Source organism: Gymnodraco acuticeps, unplaced genomic scaffold, assembly GCF_902827175.1.
Source record: "Gymnodraco acuticeps unplaced genomic scaffold, fGymAcu1.1, whole genome shotgun sequence".
Classification (NCBI taxonomy): Eukaryota; Metazoa; Chordata; class Actinopteri; order Perciformes; family Bathydraconidae; genus Gymnodraco; species Gymnodraco acuticeps.
In genome coordinates, this window is record NW_022991385.1 from 182,587 (window position 1) to 199,488 (window position 16,902).

The following is a 16,902-nucleotide window of genomic DNA, read 5'->3' on the forward strand; positions in this document are numbered from 1 at the left end:
CCCTGAAGGCAGCATCTCTCTGGTCCAATGGGATTTGGTGTTGCTTTGGTCCCTGAAGGCAGCATCTCTCTGGTCCAATGGGATTTGGTGTTGCTTTGGTCCCTGAAGGCAGCATCTCTCTGGTCCAATGGGATTTGGTGTTGCTTTGGTCCCTGAAGGCAGCATCTCTCTGGTCCAATGGGATTTGGTGTTGCTTTGGTCCCTGAAGGCAGCATCTCTCTGGTCCCAATGGGATTTGGTGTTGCTTTGGTCCCTGAAGGCAGCATCTCTCTGGTCCAATGGGATTTGGTGTTGCTTTGGTCCCCTGAAGGCAGCATCTCTCTGGTCCAATGGGATTTGGTGTTGCTTTGGTCCCTGAAGGCAGCATCTCTCTGGTCCAATGGGATTTGGTGTTGCTTTGGTCCCTGAAGGCAGCATCTCTCTGGTCCAATGGGATTTGGTGTTGCTTTGGTCCCTGAAGGCAGCATCTCTCTGGTCCAATGGGATTTGGTGTTGCTTTGGTCCCTGAAGGCAGCATCTCTCTGGTCCAATGGGATTTGGTGTTGCTTTGGTCCCTGAAGGCAGCATCTCTCTGGTCCAATGGGATTTGAGAGTCTGTGAAAGGTAAACAACAACAGACACACATGAGGAGTTTCACTGCTAATTATAAATCCACTCGGAGAGCAGCGACCTCGTGCAGTGATGCATTCAGGTGCTTCTTTTAAAATGCTTTCACCCGAAATATTGAAATAGGTGACTCAAAGTCCAAGCTGATGTCTTCAAATGTCTTGTTTCGTCACTCCAAATACATATATTTCTTTTAATGTGTGTGAAATATGAGAGACTTGAGAGGCTTAAAACTGCACTTTTGAAACACTTAAAGAAAAGGACCAATGACCAGCTGAGGAGTGTATATGCTGCATATCTCCGTGTGAGGAATGCATGGAGTGTGTTGAAGGAGTTGTGAAAACAAACGGGAGGAATATTTAGTCCGTAACGCACTTCCTCCTGCTCGCTGTAAACCTTGAAGTGAAGTCTGAATCTCTGCGACAGGACGTCGTCTAACGGATAAACAACTTCCTCCTCTGAGCCGCCCAAACAGGAAACACACGTGTACACACAACGACGAAAAAGGAATGTTGTTGAAGACATTTTTGGGTACAGGAAGTGGAAAAATGCGATGTATTTTCTAGTCCCCAGAAGCCTGTTGTTGTTCAATGTGGTTCGATCATCAGTCATTTTCCCACGATGCTGTTATGAGTGGCTGTGAATCAGAACATATGAAGGACAGACCATTTGTTTATCACTTAAGATTAGTGTCTTCTCCCTGCTCCTTGTCGGGTACGGTGTGTTCATCGAGGCATGTTTTACAAATACAAATAAAACACAAATCTGCTTCACGCTAATGAACACGGACGCTAACATATGTTTCTGGTGTTTGTTTCACCTGCATGGTTCTTTATAGGCGTGTTTGTCTGCTAACGTACGTGTGTGTGTGTGTGTGTGTGTGTGTGTGTGTGTGTGTGTGTGTGTGTGTGTGTGTGTGTAGGTACAGTAGCAGCTGTTGCCGGCCTCCACCCCGGTCAGTGTATCATCAAAGTGAACGGCATCAATGTGAGTAAAGAAAGCCACGCCAGCGTCATCGCTCACGTCACCGCCTGCAGGAAGTACCGCCGACCCACACAGGTGAGAGGGAGAACAATCTGCAAATCAATTCTTTATAAATACCATTTGTAATTTTTAGAAACACAAAGGTATCAGTAACCGATACAGTTACTCCATGGGTCTTTTGTTCTGAAGAAAAGGGCTTTGTCTGGACCTTCCTGTAATAGTAGACTAACTCTTTTATTCTGAAGAAGTCTCAATTGACCTCTGTATACTGGACAGTGTTTCCTGTAAGGAACTATGGGGCTTTTATTTTGAAAAGCTGGCCTCCTGAGCTTACTGTAAGGACACAGTAAATCCACTGGTCCTTTATTTTGAAGGGGTTAGTGCAGGGAAGTGTGTACGTTGAGAAAGAGCGGAAACGAGGGTTGCGTTCCGATAATCCAAAAATCAGCTCCTAACGTCTATTCCTTGACCTCTGAGTGAAACGTCACGGGGTTAAGGGATAGTGGATAGGAGACTTCAAAAGGACTTAGGAGAAGAGACCGCGGTACTTTAGAGAATCGACTGCACTTTCACTCTCCCACGTGTTTCTGATGCGCCAGCGGACGTCCTGAATGAGCGTCTGCTGCTGTGGGGAAACTATGGAGACTACAGTTCTCTATACAGCGGACTACAACATGGATGTTCAATAAGAACGAGGGACTCCTGTGAACTCATCTAGAGACTCTGTGCTCTGACGCTGTTGCTTTATGCTTTATGAACGTGGACAACAGAGAAACAGATTCTTCAGGACCAAAGCTGGAACTGAAATAAAAAGGAAAGTGAAGCTTCTGCTCGTCCCCCTCTCCCTCCGGTCCTCATTAATACAAATGATCCCAATACGTATGATTGATGAAAAGATCTTAAATCAATACAGATGTATTTATTATAAACGTTAGTCCTTAACATCTATCACTGTGTATATCACCATTCAAACATCTTTAAAAAGTTGAACAAACCCCACAGCTCAGTAAAGACTGAGAGATGTTGACTTTATTTGATCATTTCAGTAAAAACTAACGTTCATATTTCTCTCTTTGATTATAATACTGATGAACGTTCAGAACAAAGCACTTTGGCAACTTACCACATACGTTTAGCTTAATGAGCACCGTAACTTTCATGATATCATTTCTCCGTCATAATCGGTTGTTTCCGTGAACGGCCGACTGTTGAGTGACGGCAAATGCTGCGGCTGCAATGCATTGTGGGGCAGCATTTTCTCCTCTCCTTTCGGTGAGGGAGGTCCAGTGGTTCCTAAGCTAAAGGAGGTTATAAAGGAAGTTTGAAACCTCCTTTCCTTTCATCTAGAGAATCAGCACTTATCATGGCTGCCACTGAGGGACTTCCGGGTCATTTCACTCCGTCAGGAAGGTTCCTAAGCTAAATGGACTATTGGAACGCAACCCTCCACTAGTTTATACCGTGAGAAAACACTTCACACACACACACACACACCTCCAACCTCCCATTTACCTTCGTGTGTGTGTGTGTCACCATAATTGAACACCGTGGGGACTCCAGGTTTAATAAAGAGCTTCAGGGAGTTAACACTACTGCAGAACTGCTGTACATCCAGTATGTGTGTGTGACACAGAGAGAAACCACCCTATGTGTGTGTGTGTGTGTGTGTGTGTTAGCTCGAAGACCACAGGCACAGCAGGCAGCCTTGGCAGAAACCTGCTGTGGGCTCGGTGTTCATGGGGGAAAGGACAAACACATACACACACACACACTCTGGCTCACTGCAGTGTGTGTGTAGATGGTATTGTTTCCTGTGTTTCCATATGTCTGTGAAGGATTTTCACCGTGTGTTCTGCCAACCCAACTGTGCCTCCATATCTGATCATCTGCCACACACACACACACACACACACACACACACACACACACACACACACACACACACACACACACACACACACACACACACACACACACACACACACACACACACACACACACACACACACACACACACACACACACACACACACACACACACATATATCTTGATTTTGCAATTGAAGAGACAAAACAAACTTGAAAATTACAGTTTTTCTCAAAAGAAATCCTCAATATTTGTTTGAATATTTCCCATTGTCTCTTAAAATGAAAATAAGCACTGACACAAAGCCGGTCTTTTTTTTTGCTAAAGTTCTGAAATATTTGTAATCAAACGTTTGAATCCCTGCAGCAAGAGGCCATAAAGTGGGTTTACAACAACAGTGAGAGCGCTCAGGAGGAGAACCAGAAACCAGACCAGAGAGCTGAGGAGAGTGGAGAGGGATTCCAGTGCAAAGTGGAAGGTGACACACACACACACACACACACACACACACACACACACACACACACACACAACACACACACACACACACACACACACACACACACACACACACACAACACACACACACACACACACACACACACACAGGTAACACCCCTAGAATCTGGGTGAAGTAATTGCTCTGGAGGTGTGTGTGGATGAAATGCAGGCATGTTCGCGGGAACACAAGTGAGACTCATCTGGAGTGTGTTAGTGTGAGAAGTTACCACACACACACACACACACACACACACACACACACACACACACACACACACACACACACACACACACACACACACACACACACACACACACACACACTTCTGATTTATGGCTCCTCACAGGAAAGTGTTCCCTTCAGGATTTATTGGCCCGTTAAGTCGTCGCGTTATCAAAGCGCTAGTTATCGTAATGCTGTGGGAAGTGCTCATCATGTGGAGGGTCTTCCTCTGAACTGCAGACCCCCTACGGTGCAGAGAGGAGGCACACACACACACACACACACACACACACACACACACACACACACACACACACACACACACACACACACACACTGCAGACCCCCTACGGTGCAGAGAGGAGGCACACACACACACACACACACACACACACACACACACTGCAGACCCCCTATGGTGCAGAGAGGAGGCGCACACACACACACACACTGCAGACCCCCTACGGTGCAGAGAGGAGGCACACACACACACACACACACACACACACACACACACACACACACACACACACACACTGCAGACCCCCTATGGTGCAGAGAGGAGGCGCACACACACACACTGCAGACCCCCTACGGTGCAGAGAGGAGGCACACACACACACACACACACACACACACACACACACACACACACACACTGCAGACCCCCTACGGTGCAGAGGAGGCACACACTTTGTGGTCGTTCCTCATGTATTACAGAACCTTACCAGGTCATCATTTAGGTGCGTGTGCATTGAGGAAACATTTAATGTGATGTTCCAATTCTTGAGTTTAAATCTTACTAGTTTTCACCCCTCTGCTTTCAAACAGATGCCAAAGGATCATCTCTTTAGTTTGTAGGGAGTCATGTGTCCTTCCTGGTGGGTTTAAATGTCTTCACTCTGAACACAAAGGGACCTCAGGGGACTCCAAACCCCTCTGACATCCTCTGTGTGTTTCTGCATCCTTCAGAGGTGATGGATAAGTTCAACACGATAGCGATTATTGACGGGAAGAAGGACCACGTGAGTCTGACGGTGGACAACGTGCAGCTGGAGTACGGAGTGATGTACGAGTACGACAGCACGGCCGGGATCAAGTGCCACGTTCTGGAGAAGATGGTGGAGCCAAAAGGCTTCTTCAGCCTCACTGCCAAGGTAACGCGTCCAACGACGTCTCTCATTTAGACCCAGACGAAAGAACGCCCGGCAGCAGCAGCTGGTTAACGCGCTGCCGCGGCGAGTAGGACACCCAGTATTATCGTTATTTAAATAAAATAAACGTAAATAAAACCGGTGCTTCTTGTGGCATAGTTACTGGTATTTGATTGTATATTTAAAAAGGTCTTAAAGGTAACTACATTTGTACTTCAACATGTGGACAAACAAGACTTTTACAAGGTTTTTAAAAATGAAATCTCGTTGTTATTCTTTATCTTGCTATTCAGGTGGATTGGAAATGTATTCATACTTTATTTAATATTATTTATTGAGCATCTTCTGGTACATTAAATCCTCCAACGTCAAATAACATTACAACAAAACAATACAGATAATAATACTTTCATTCATTTCATTAGAATAAGAAATAAATCTGATTCTCACTGCAATCAATCCATCAATGTTTATTTAGAGCCCAATATCACAGTTTGTACAGAATATCAGTATGACAATATGACACCCTCTGTCCTTAGACCCTCTGTCCTCAGACCCTCTGACCTTAGACCCTCTGTCCTCAGACCCTCTGTCCTTAGACCCTCTGTCCTTAGACCCTCTGTCCTTAGACCCTCTGTCCTCAGACCCTCTGTCCTTAGACCCTCTGTCCTCGACCCTCTGTCCTCAGACCCTCTGTCCTTAGACCCTCTGTCCTTAGACCCTCTGTCCTCAGACCCTCTGTCCTCAGACCCTCTGTCCTTAGACCCTCTGTCCTCAGACCCTCTGTCCTTAGACCCTCTGTCCTTAGACCCTCTGTCCTCAGACCCTCTGTCCTCAGACCCTCTGTCCTCAGAGCCTCTGTCCTCAGACCCTCTGTCCTTAGACCCTCTGTCCTTAGACCCTCTGTCCTCAGACCCTCTGTCCTTAGACCCTCTGTCCTCAGACCCTCTGTCCTTAGACCCTCTGTCCTCAGACCCTCTGTCCTTAGACCCTCTGTCCTTAGCCCTCTGTCCTCAGACCCTCAGACCCTCTGTCCTTAGACCCTCTGTCCTTAGACCCTCTGTCCTCAGACCCTCTGTCCTCAGACCCTCTGTCCTCAGACCCTCTGTCCTCAGACCCTCTGTCCTTAGACCCTCTGTCCTCAGACCCTCTGTCCTTAGACCCTCTGTCCTCAGACCCTCTGTCCTCAGACCCTCTGTCCTCAGACCCTCTGTCCTTAGACCCTCTGTCCTTAGACCCTCTGTCCTCAGACCCTCTGTCCTCAGACCCTCTGTCCTTAGACCCTCTGTCCTCAGACCCTCTGTCCTTAGACCCTCTGTCCTTAGACCCTCTGTCCTCAGACCCTCTGTCCTCAGACCCTCTGTCCTCAGAGCCTCTGTCCTCAGACCCTCTGTCCTTAGACCTCTGTCCTAACCCTTGTCCTCAGACCCTCTGTCCTTAGACCCTCTGTCCTCAGACCCTCTGTCCTTAGGACCCTCTGTCCTCAGACCCTCTGTCCTTCAGACCCTCTGTCCTCTAGACCCTCTGTCCTCAGACCCTCTGTCCTTAGACCCTCTGTCCTTCAGACCCTCTGTCCTTAGACCCTCTGTCCTCAGACCTCTGTCCTTAGACCCTCTGTCCTCAGACCCTCTGTCCTTAGACCCTCTGTCCTCAGACCCTCTGTCCTCAGACCTCTGTCCTTAGACCCTCTGTCCTCTAGACCCTCTGTCCCTTCGACCCTCTGTCCTCAGACCCCTCTGTCCTTAGACCCTCTGTCCTTAGACCCTCTGTCCTCAGACCCTCTGTCCTTAGACCCTTCTGTCCTCAGACCCTCTGTCCTCAGACCCTCTGTCCTAGACCATCTGTCCTTAGACCCTCTGTCCTCAGACCCTCTGTCCCTTAGACCCTCTGTCCTCAGACCCTCTGTCCTTAGACCCTCTGTCCTCAGACCCTCTGTCCTTAGACCCTCTGTCCTAGACCCTCGTCTCAGACCCTCAGACCCTCTGTCCCTCAGAGACCCTTTCCTCAGACCCTCTGTCCCTAGACCCTCGTGTCCTCTAGACCCTCTGTCCTCAGACCCTCGTCCTCAGACCCTCTGCCTTAGACCCTCTGTCCTTAGACCCTCTTGTCCCTTAGACCCCTCTGTCCTCAGACCCTCTGTCCCTCAGGACCCCTCTGTCCTTAGACCTCAGACTCTGGTCCTCATGACCCTCTGTCCTCAGACCCTCTGTCCTTAGGAACCCCTCGTCCTCAAAAGACCCTCTGTCCCTCAGACCCTCTGTCCTCAGGCCTCCTCTGTCCTCAGACCCCTCTGTCCCTTAGACCCTCCTGTCCGTAAGACCCTCTGTCCTCAGACCCTCTGTCCTTAGACCCCTTCTGTCCTTCGACCCTCTGTCCTTAGACCCCTCTGTCCTCAGACCCCTGTCCTCAGACCCTCTGTCCTTAGACCCTCTGTCCTTCAGACCCTCTGTCCTTAGACCCTCTGTCCTCAGACCCTCTGTCCTCTAGACCCCTGTATCAGGACCCTCTGTCCTTAGACCCTCTGTCCTCAGACCCTCTGTCCTAGACCCTCTGTCCTTAGACCCTCTGTCCTCAGACCTCTGTCCTCAGACCCTCTGTCCTTAGACCCTCTGTCCTTAGACCCTCTGTCCTCAGACCCTCTGTCCTCAGACCCTCTGTCCCTTAGACCCCTCTGTCCTAGACCCTCTGTCCTCAGACCCTCTGTCCTCAGACCCTCTGTCCTTAGACCCTCTGTCCTTAGACCCTCTGTCCTCAGACCTCTGTCCTCAGACCCTATGTCCTTAGACCCTCGTCCCTCAGACCCCTCTGTCCTTAGACCCTCTGTCCTCAGACCCTCTGTCCTTAGGACCCTCTGTCCTCAGACCCTCTGTCCTTAGACCCTCTGTCCTTAGACCCTCTGTCTTAGACCCTCTGTCCTTCAGACCCTCTTCCTCAGGACCCTCTGTCCTTAGACCCTCTGTCCTCAGACCCTCTGTCCTTAGACCCTCTGTCCTCAGACCCTCTGTCCTCAGACCCTCTGTCCTCAGACCCTCTGTCCTCAGACCCTCTGCCTTAGACCCTATGTCATCAGACCCTCAGACCTCTGTCCTCAGACCCTCTGTCCTCAGACCCTCTGTCCTCAGACCCTCTGTCCTTAGACCCTCTGTCCTTAGACCCTCTGTCCTTAGACCCTCTGTCCTCAGACCTCTGTCCTCAGACCCTCTCTCCTTAGACCCTCTGTCCTTAGACCCTCTGTCCTCAGACCCTCTGTCCTCAGACCCTCTGTCCTCAGACCCTCTGTCCTCAGACCCTCTGTCCTTTAGACCCTCTGTCCTAGACCCTCTGTCCTCAGACCCTCTGTCCTTAGACCCTCTGTCCTCAGACCCTCTGTCCTTAGAGACCCTCTGTCCTCAGACCCTCTGTCCTCAGACCCTCTGTCCTCAGACCCTCTGTCCTCAGACCCTCTGTCCTTAGACCCTCTGTCCTCAGACCCTCTGTCCTTAGACCCTCTGTCCTCAGACCCTCTGTCCTCAGACCCCTCTGTCCTCAGACCCCTCTGTCCTTAGACCCTCTGTCCTCAGACCCTCTGTCCTCAGACCCTCTGTCCTCAGACCCTCTGTCCTCAGACCCTCTGTCCTTAGACCCTCTGTCCTTAGACCCTCTGTCCTCAGACCCTCTGTCCTCAGACCCTCTGTCCTTAGACCCTCTGTCCTCAGACCCTCTGTCCTCAGACCTCTGTCTCAGGACCTCTGTCCTCAGGACCCTCTGTCCTATAGACCCTCTGTCCTTCAGACCCTCTGTCCTTAGACCCTCTGTCCTCAGACCCTCGTCCTCAGACCCTCTGTCCTCAGACCCTCTGTCCCTTAGACCCTCTGTCCTTAGACCCTCTGTCCTCAGACCCTCTGTCCTCAGACCCTCTGTCCTTAGACCCCTGTCCTCAGACCCTCTGTCCTTAGACCCTCTGTCCTCAGACCCTCTGTCCTTAGGACCCTCTGTCCTCAGACCCTCTGTCCCTTAGACCCCTCTGTCCTTAGACCCTCTGGTCCTTCAGAACCCTCAGACCCTCTGTCCTTAGAAGCCCTCTGTCCTTAGACCCTCTGTCCTCAGACCCTCTGTCCTCAGACCCTCTTGTCCTCAGACCCTCTGTCCTTAGACCCTCTGTCCTCAGACCCTCTGTCCTTAGACCCTCTGTCCTCAGACCCTCTGTCCTCAGACCCTCTGTCCTCAGACCCTCTGTCCTTAGACCCTCTGTCCTTAGACCCTCTGTCCTTAGACCCTCTGTCCTCAGACCCTCTGTCCTCAGACCCTCTGTCCTTAGACCCTCTGTCCTCAGACCCTCTGTCCTTAGGACCCTCTGTCCTTAGACCCTCTGTCCTCAGACCCTCTGTCCTCAGACCCTCTGTCCTCAGAGCCTCTGTCCTCAGACCCTCTGTCCTTAGACCCTCTGTCCTTAGACCCTCTGTCCTCAGACCCTCTGTCCTTAGACCCTCTGTCCTCAGACCCTCTGTCCTTAGACCCTCTGTCCTCAGACCCTCTGTCCTCAGACCCTCTGTCCTTAGACCCTCTGTCCTCAGACCCTCTGTCCTTAGACCCTCTGTCCTCAGACCCTCTGTCCTCAGACCCTCTGTCCTTAGACCCCTCTGTCCTTAGACCCCTCTGTCCTCAGACCCTCTGTCCTCAGACCCTCTGTCCTCAGACCCTCTGTCCTCAGACCCTGTCTGTCCCTCAGACCCTCTGTCCTTAGACCCTCTGTCCTCAGACCCTCTGTCCTTAGACCCTCTGTCCTTAGACCCTCTGGTCCTCAGACCCTCAGACCCTCTGTCCTTAGACCTCGTCCTTAGACCCCTCTGTCCTTAGACCCTCTGTCCTCAGACCCTCTGTCCTCCAGACCCTCTGGTCCTAGACCCTCTGTCCTTAGACCCTCTGTCCTCAGACCCTCTGTCCTTCAGACCCTCTGTCCTCAGACCCCTCTGTCCTCAGACCCTCTGTCCTCAGACCCTCTGTCCTTAGACCCTCTGTCCTAGACCCTCTGTCCTAAGACCCTCTGTCCTCAGAGACCCTCTGTCCCAACCCTCTGTCCTCGAGACCCTCTGCCTCTGTCCCCTTAGGACCCTCTGTCCTCAGACCCTCTGCCTTAGACCCTCTGTCCTTAGACCCTCTTCCTCAGACCCTCTGTCCCCTCATACCCTCTGTCCTCAGAGCCCTGTCCTCATACCTCTTCCTAGACCCTCTGTCCTCAGACCCTCTGTCCTCAGACCCTCCTGTCCTCAGATCCCTCTCGTCCCTCAGACCCTCTGTCCTTATGACCCTCTGTCCTCAGACCCTCTGTCCTCAGACACTCTGTCCTCAGACCCTTCTGTCCTTAGACCCTCTGTCCTCAGACCCTCTGTCCTTAGACCCTCTGTCCTCAGACCCCTCTGTCCTAGACCCTCTGTCCTCAGACCCTCTGTCCTCAGCCCTCTGTCCTCAGACCCTCTGTCCTTAGACCGCAGACCCTCTGTCCTCAGTATCCCTCTGTCCCTCAGACCCTCTGTCCTCAGACCCTCTGTCCTCAGGACCCTCTGTCCTTCAGGACCCTCTGTCCTCAGACCCTCTGGCTCAGACCTCTGTCCTTAGACCCTCTGTCCTCAGACCCTCTGTCCTCAGACCCTCTGTCCTTAGACCCTCTGTCCTCAGACCCTCTGTCCTCAGACCCTCTGTCCTCAGACCCTCTGTCCTTAGACCCTCTGTCCTTAGACCCTCTGTCCTCAGACCCTCTGTCCTCAGACCCTCTGTCCTTAGACCCTCCTGTCCTCAGACCCTCTGTCCTCAGACCCTCTGTCCTTAGACCCTCTGTCCTTAGACCCTCTGTCCTTAGACCCTCACATCGTACAAGGAAACACTTCCGGAGAAAACCCACAGTTTAAAGGGAACATGGGAGAAACCTCAGGGAGAGCAACAGAGGAGGGATCCCTCTCCCAGGACGGACAGACGTGCAATAGATGCCGTGTGGAAATCCAAGAGATAATACATTTGCAGCGTATAGACCGAATGTTAGGAAATGCATGTGTTGTGGCCAAAATCCCAAAAAGTTTGTCTTGTAACTCGATACCTCAAAAGTGGTTGTTCTTGGCCACGTGTAGAGCCTGGGAAGCAGTGTCAGACTCGCAGTACAAAATCCACTGGACGTTTTGGTTGCTTTTCAACGTTTATTTCCAGCAAACATAAAACAAAATAGGAAATAATTTATTACTTTTTATGGCATTTTCCTCAAGTTTTAAAGCACATTTCTTTACGTTTAAATACCACACAAATCCTTAATGTAGTCTCATTAATAACTGATTTATTAACAGTGCTTTTTCATGGCATTTTAAACGCTTTTTAATCTTTGAATCCCACAACAATCACGTCCACATGCACACTGTGTTAATGCACGTCCACATGCACACTGTGTTAATGCACGTCCACATGCACACTGTGTTAATGCACGTCCACATGCACACTGTGTTAATGCACGTCCACATGCACACTGTGTAATGCACGTCCACATGCACACTGTGTTAATGCACGTCCACATGCACACTGTTGTTAATGCACGTCCACATGCACACTGTGTTAATGCACGTCCACATGCACACTGTGTTAATGCACTCCAATGCACACTGTGTTAATGCACTCCACATGCACACTGTGTTAATGCACGTCCACATGCACACTGTGTTAATGCACTCCACATGCACACTGTGTTAATGCACTCCACATGCACACTGTGTTAATGCACGTCCACATGCACACTGTGTTAATGCACGTCCACATGCACACTGTGTTAATGCACGTCCACATGCACACTGTGTTAATGCACGTCCACATGCACACTGTGTTAATGCACGTCCACATGCACACTGTGTTAATGCACTCCACATGCACACTGTGTTAATGCACGTCCACATGCACACTGTGTTAATGCACGTCCACATGCACACTGTGTTAATGCACGTCCACATGCACACTGTGTTAATGCACGTCCACATGCACACTGTGTTAATGCACGTCCACATGCACACTGTGTTAATGCACGTCCACATGCACACTGTGTTAATGCACGTCCACATGCACACTGTGTAATGCACTTCCACACACTGTGTTAATGCACGTCCACATGCACACTGTGTTAATGCACTCCACATGCACACTGTGTTAATGCACGTCCACATGCACACTGTGTTAATGCACGTCCACATGCCCACTGTGTTAATGCCCGTCCACATGCACACTGTGTTAATGCACGTCCACATGCACACTGTGTTAATGCACTCCACATGCACACTGTGTTAATGCACGTCCACATGCACACTGTGTTAATGCACGTCCACATGCACACTGTGTTAATGCACGTCCACATGCACACTGTGTTAATGCACGTCCACATGCCTTCAGTATTGATTTATAACATCAAGAGGATTTCCCGCACACATCTCCTCTTGGTGGTGAATTAGCAGAGACCTTCATCTTAAATGAAAGCTAACGACATGCAGAGGAATAAAACGAGTCGTTCCCTGGAAGTCATTATTATTACAAACACCTGCCCCGCATGTCCTCTGAGATCTCACTGAGTATGAGGGACTTCCTGCGGGGACCTTTCCTCTTTCTTCTTCCTCTGTTGATCTCCGTGGATTTATGAAAAGCACATTTTAGATAGATGAAGGATGGGTCATGACCGAAAGAACCAGATGAAGGATACAAGCGGTCGAGATGGGTTTCCTCCGCAGGGTGGCTGGCGTCTCCCTTAGGGATAAGGTGAGAAGTTCAGTCATCAGGGAGGGACTCGGAGTTGAGCCGCTCCTCCTTCACGTCGAAAGGAGCCAGTTGAGGTGGTTCGGGCACCTAGTTAGGATGCCACCTGGGCGCCTCCCTAGGGAGGTGTTCCAGGCACGTCCAGCTGGGAAGAGACCAAGGGGTAGACCTAGGACCAGGTGGAGGGATTATATCTCTACTCTGGCCTGAGAGCGCCTTGGGATCCCCCAGTCAGAGCTGGTTGATGAGGGGGAAGGAACGTTTGGGGCTCTCTGCTGGAACTGCTACCCCCGAGACCCGACCACGGATAAGCGGGAGAAGATGGATGGACATTATAGATATCAGAGGAATTGCTGCCTGCAGCGTTTCCTCCGTGCTTTGTGTTGAAACGCTGCTGAAATGTTTGCACATGCTTTTATTACTAGTCGCTTGGGTTATTGCAATTCTCTGTTTCCTCGTCTTCTTAAAACATCCATAAAGAAATTGCAATGAGTTCAGAATGCTGCGGACAGGGTTTCAAAAGAGACCACATTTCTCCTGTGCTGGAATCTCTACACTGGTTCCCTTCAGAAGTGCTTTTAATGATTTACAAAGCTTTACATAACCTTGCCTCAACATCTTTAAGACGGTCTCATTTGATCACCCTGCAGGACACTCAGGTCCTCCGATATCTCACTCAGGTCCTCCGATATCTCACTCAGGTCCTCCGATATCTCACTCAGGTCCTCCGATATCTCACTCAGGTCCTCCGATATCTCACTCAGGTCCTCCGATATCTCACTCAGGTCCTCCGATATCTCACTTTTATTTCACTTTCTCCAACTGAACAAACAAAAAACTGAGATCATTGTTTTTGGAGCAAAGAAGGACCGATTAAAAGTAATCGCAGAGCTTCAGTCAGCAGACTACAACACCACTCATAAACTCATCTGGGTGTAGAGATGGACTCAGACCTGAACAGCCACATTACAACAGTCATCAGGTCTGCCTACTATCACCTGAAGAACATATCGAGGATTAAAAAACTAATGTCACAGCAGGATTTAGAAAAGCTTGTCCATGCTTTTATCTTCAGTAGACTCGACTACTGCAATAGTGTCTTCACAGGTCTCACTAACAAACCTATCAGGAAGCTGCAGCTGATCCAGAACGCTGCTGCTCGAGTCCTCACTGACACTAACAGAGTGGATCACATCAGTCCGGTTCTGAAGTCTCTACACTGGCTTCCAGTCGGCCAAAGAATTGATTTTAAAGTACTATTGCTAGTTTTTAAATCATTACATGGTTTAGGACCAAAGTATATTGTTGAACTCCTACATAATTACGAGCCATCGAGGTGCCTCAGGTGTTCTGGGACGGGTCTGCTATCGGCTCCGAGAGTAAAATCAAAACATGGAGAGACAGCGTTTAGCTGTTATGCCCGACACTCTGGAACAAACTACCCAACATGCACGTCCGCAGAAACGCTTACTATTTTTAAATCAAGACTAAAAACATATCTCTTTGGCTGCTTTTAATTGAGCTGATCATATTCGCACTACAGTATGCCTTTTAAACATGTATTGTTTACCTGTGGTGTTTATTTTAATTATCTTTGCTTTGTAGTGCCTGTTGTAAAATTGTATAATGTGTTTTTAATGTATTTATTCCTAAAAAGTCTTTTGTTTTGTAAAGCACTTTGAATTGCCGCGTACAGAAAAGTGCTATATGAATAAACTTGCCTTTCGACGTTCCTAGAGTGCATTCAAGCTGGTCTTAGAACAGCAACCTCAATTGGAATCTTCAAAAGTAAATTAAAGACGTATCTTTTTAATTTGGTTTATCATTTGGAGTAATTAGAATGTTTTAGTCGCGTCAGGGTTCATGTTTTATTGTTTTATGGTTCAGTGATTGTTTACGTCTTGTTTTTAATTACGTTCCTCATTTGTTATTGTCATTTCTGTCATTGCATTGCATTACATTACATTACATTACATTACATTGCATTGCATTGCATTACATTACATTACATTGCATTGCATTACATTTCATTACATTACATTACATTGCATTGCATTACATTTCAATTCATTACATTACATTTCATTACATTACATTTCATTACATTACATTACATTGCATTACATTGCATTGCATTACATTGCATTTCATTACATTACATTACATTACATTTCATTACATTACATTTCATTACATTACATTACATTGCATTGCATTGCATTGCATTACATTGCATTACATTACATTACATTACATTTCATTACATTACATTTCATTACATTACATTACATTTCATTACATTACATTTCATTACATTACATTACATTACATTACATTTCATTACATTACATTACATTTACATTTCATTACATTTCATTACATTACATTTCATTACATTACATTACATTACATTACATTACACTACATTACATTACATTACATTACATTTCATTACATTACATTACATTACATTACATTACATTACATTACATTACATTACATTTCATTACATTACATTACATTACATTACATTACATTTCATTACATTACATTACATTACATTACATTTCATTACATTACATTGCATTGCATTGCATTACATTACATTTAGCTGAGGCTTTTATCCAAAGCGACTTACAATAAGTGCGTTCGACCAACAAGATACAACCTTGAAGAAAACAGAATCATAAAGTACATCAGGTTTCATAGAGCCAAACATTTCAAGTGCTACTCAACTGGCTTTAGATAAGCCAGACCTTTATTAGTATATAAGTGCTTTGTTAATAGTTCTATCGCTGGAAGTGGAGTCGAAAGAGATGAGTTTTCAGTCTGGAAGGTGTGTAAGCTTTCTGCTGTCCTGATGTCAATGGGAGCTCATTCATTAAGCACTTTGGGCTGCGTCAAGCATGAAAGGTGCTATATGAGTAACGTGTGTTATTATGACAGGGTTCTTACGGTCATTAGAAACCTGGAGAAGTCATGGAAATTCCAAATGCTAATTCCAGGACCTGGAAACAATATTTTCCCCCAAGTTTTGGAAAAGTCATGGAAATGTAACGAAAGTTGCATCAAATATAATTTATATTTTATCTAATCGCCGAAATAGTAATACTATAATGATAATAAGTACTGTATGTATAGTAACGAGGTGTTTAGCTGGTGAGAGATTTGAGTTGCTTTAGCCTGTAGAAGCTAGTAAGCCTACTGTTTGATTTGTCAGATCGGCACAACATGTTCCGGACCTTATTTTCCTGTTCCATGTTCAAATAAACCATTTTCAGTGGAACGCTGAGAAAGCGTCATTTCTTTGGGCATGGGAAATTAGGTAAAGGTCCTGGAGAAGTCCTGGAGAAGTCCTGGAAAGTCATGGAAAGTCATTGGTGAAAAAGTGTATGAACCCTGTTATCAGTATTATTATTATCCTCTCTCTCTTCTCAGATTCTGGAGGCGTTGGCGCGTAATGATGACACGTTGGTGCAGATGTGCGCCCGGCTGAGCTCCAGCTGTGATATTCTGCCCGAAGATCTGCAGATTCGCTTCAGCTCCATGTGTTCAGAGAGGGTGGAGCACATCGCCCGGAGGAGCACCAACTACAGGAAGGTAAAGGTTTCTGTACACCTCTGCAGCAGAGGATGCTAGAGAGGCTCAAGTAAGGCCACTTGTAGCTGATTATAAAACATATATTAAGCTTGGAAGGACTTCTACTTATTGCAAACACGTTTAGACGCCCCAATGACCAAGGGTGAAGGTTTTATACCGACAGTAGTTTGTCGAGGACTTTCTTACAGCAAAAAAAAGAAGTCAGAACTCTTAAT

At 47.8% G+C, this 16,902-nt stretch overlaps 1 protein-coding gene across 1 annotated transcript in view; it reads left to right on the forward strand.

Annotated features, from left to right (window-relative positions):
• Positions 1–16,687, forward strand: part of prex2 (phosphatidylinositol-3,4,5-trisphosphate-dependent Rac exchange factor 2) — a gene marked incomplete at its 3' end in the record, with an annotated part of 94,568 nt that extends 77,881 nt beyond the window's left edge. Inside the window, exons 20-23 of the mRNA XM_034241316.1 lie at positions 1,529–1,665; positions 3,824–3,935; positions 5,154–5,338; positions 16,526–16,687. Of these exons, the coding sequence (XP_034097207.1) occupies positions 1,529–1,665; positions 3,824–3,935; positions 5,154–5,338; positions 16,526–16,687 (596 nt within the window). The remainder of the gene's footprint in view (positions 1–1,528; positions 1,666–3,823; positions 3,936–5,153; positions 5,339–16,525) is intronic.
• Between the last annotated feature and the right edge of the window lie 215 nt (positions 16,688–16,902).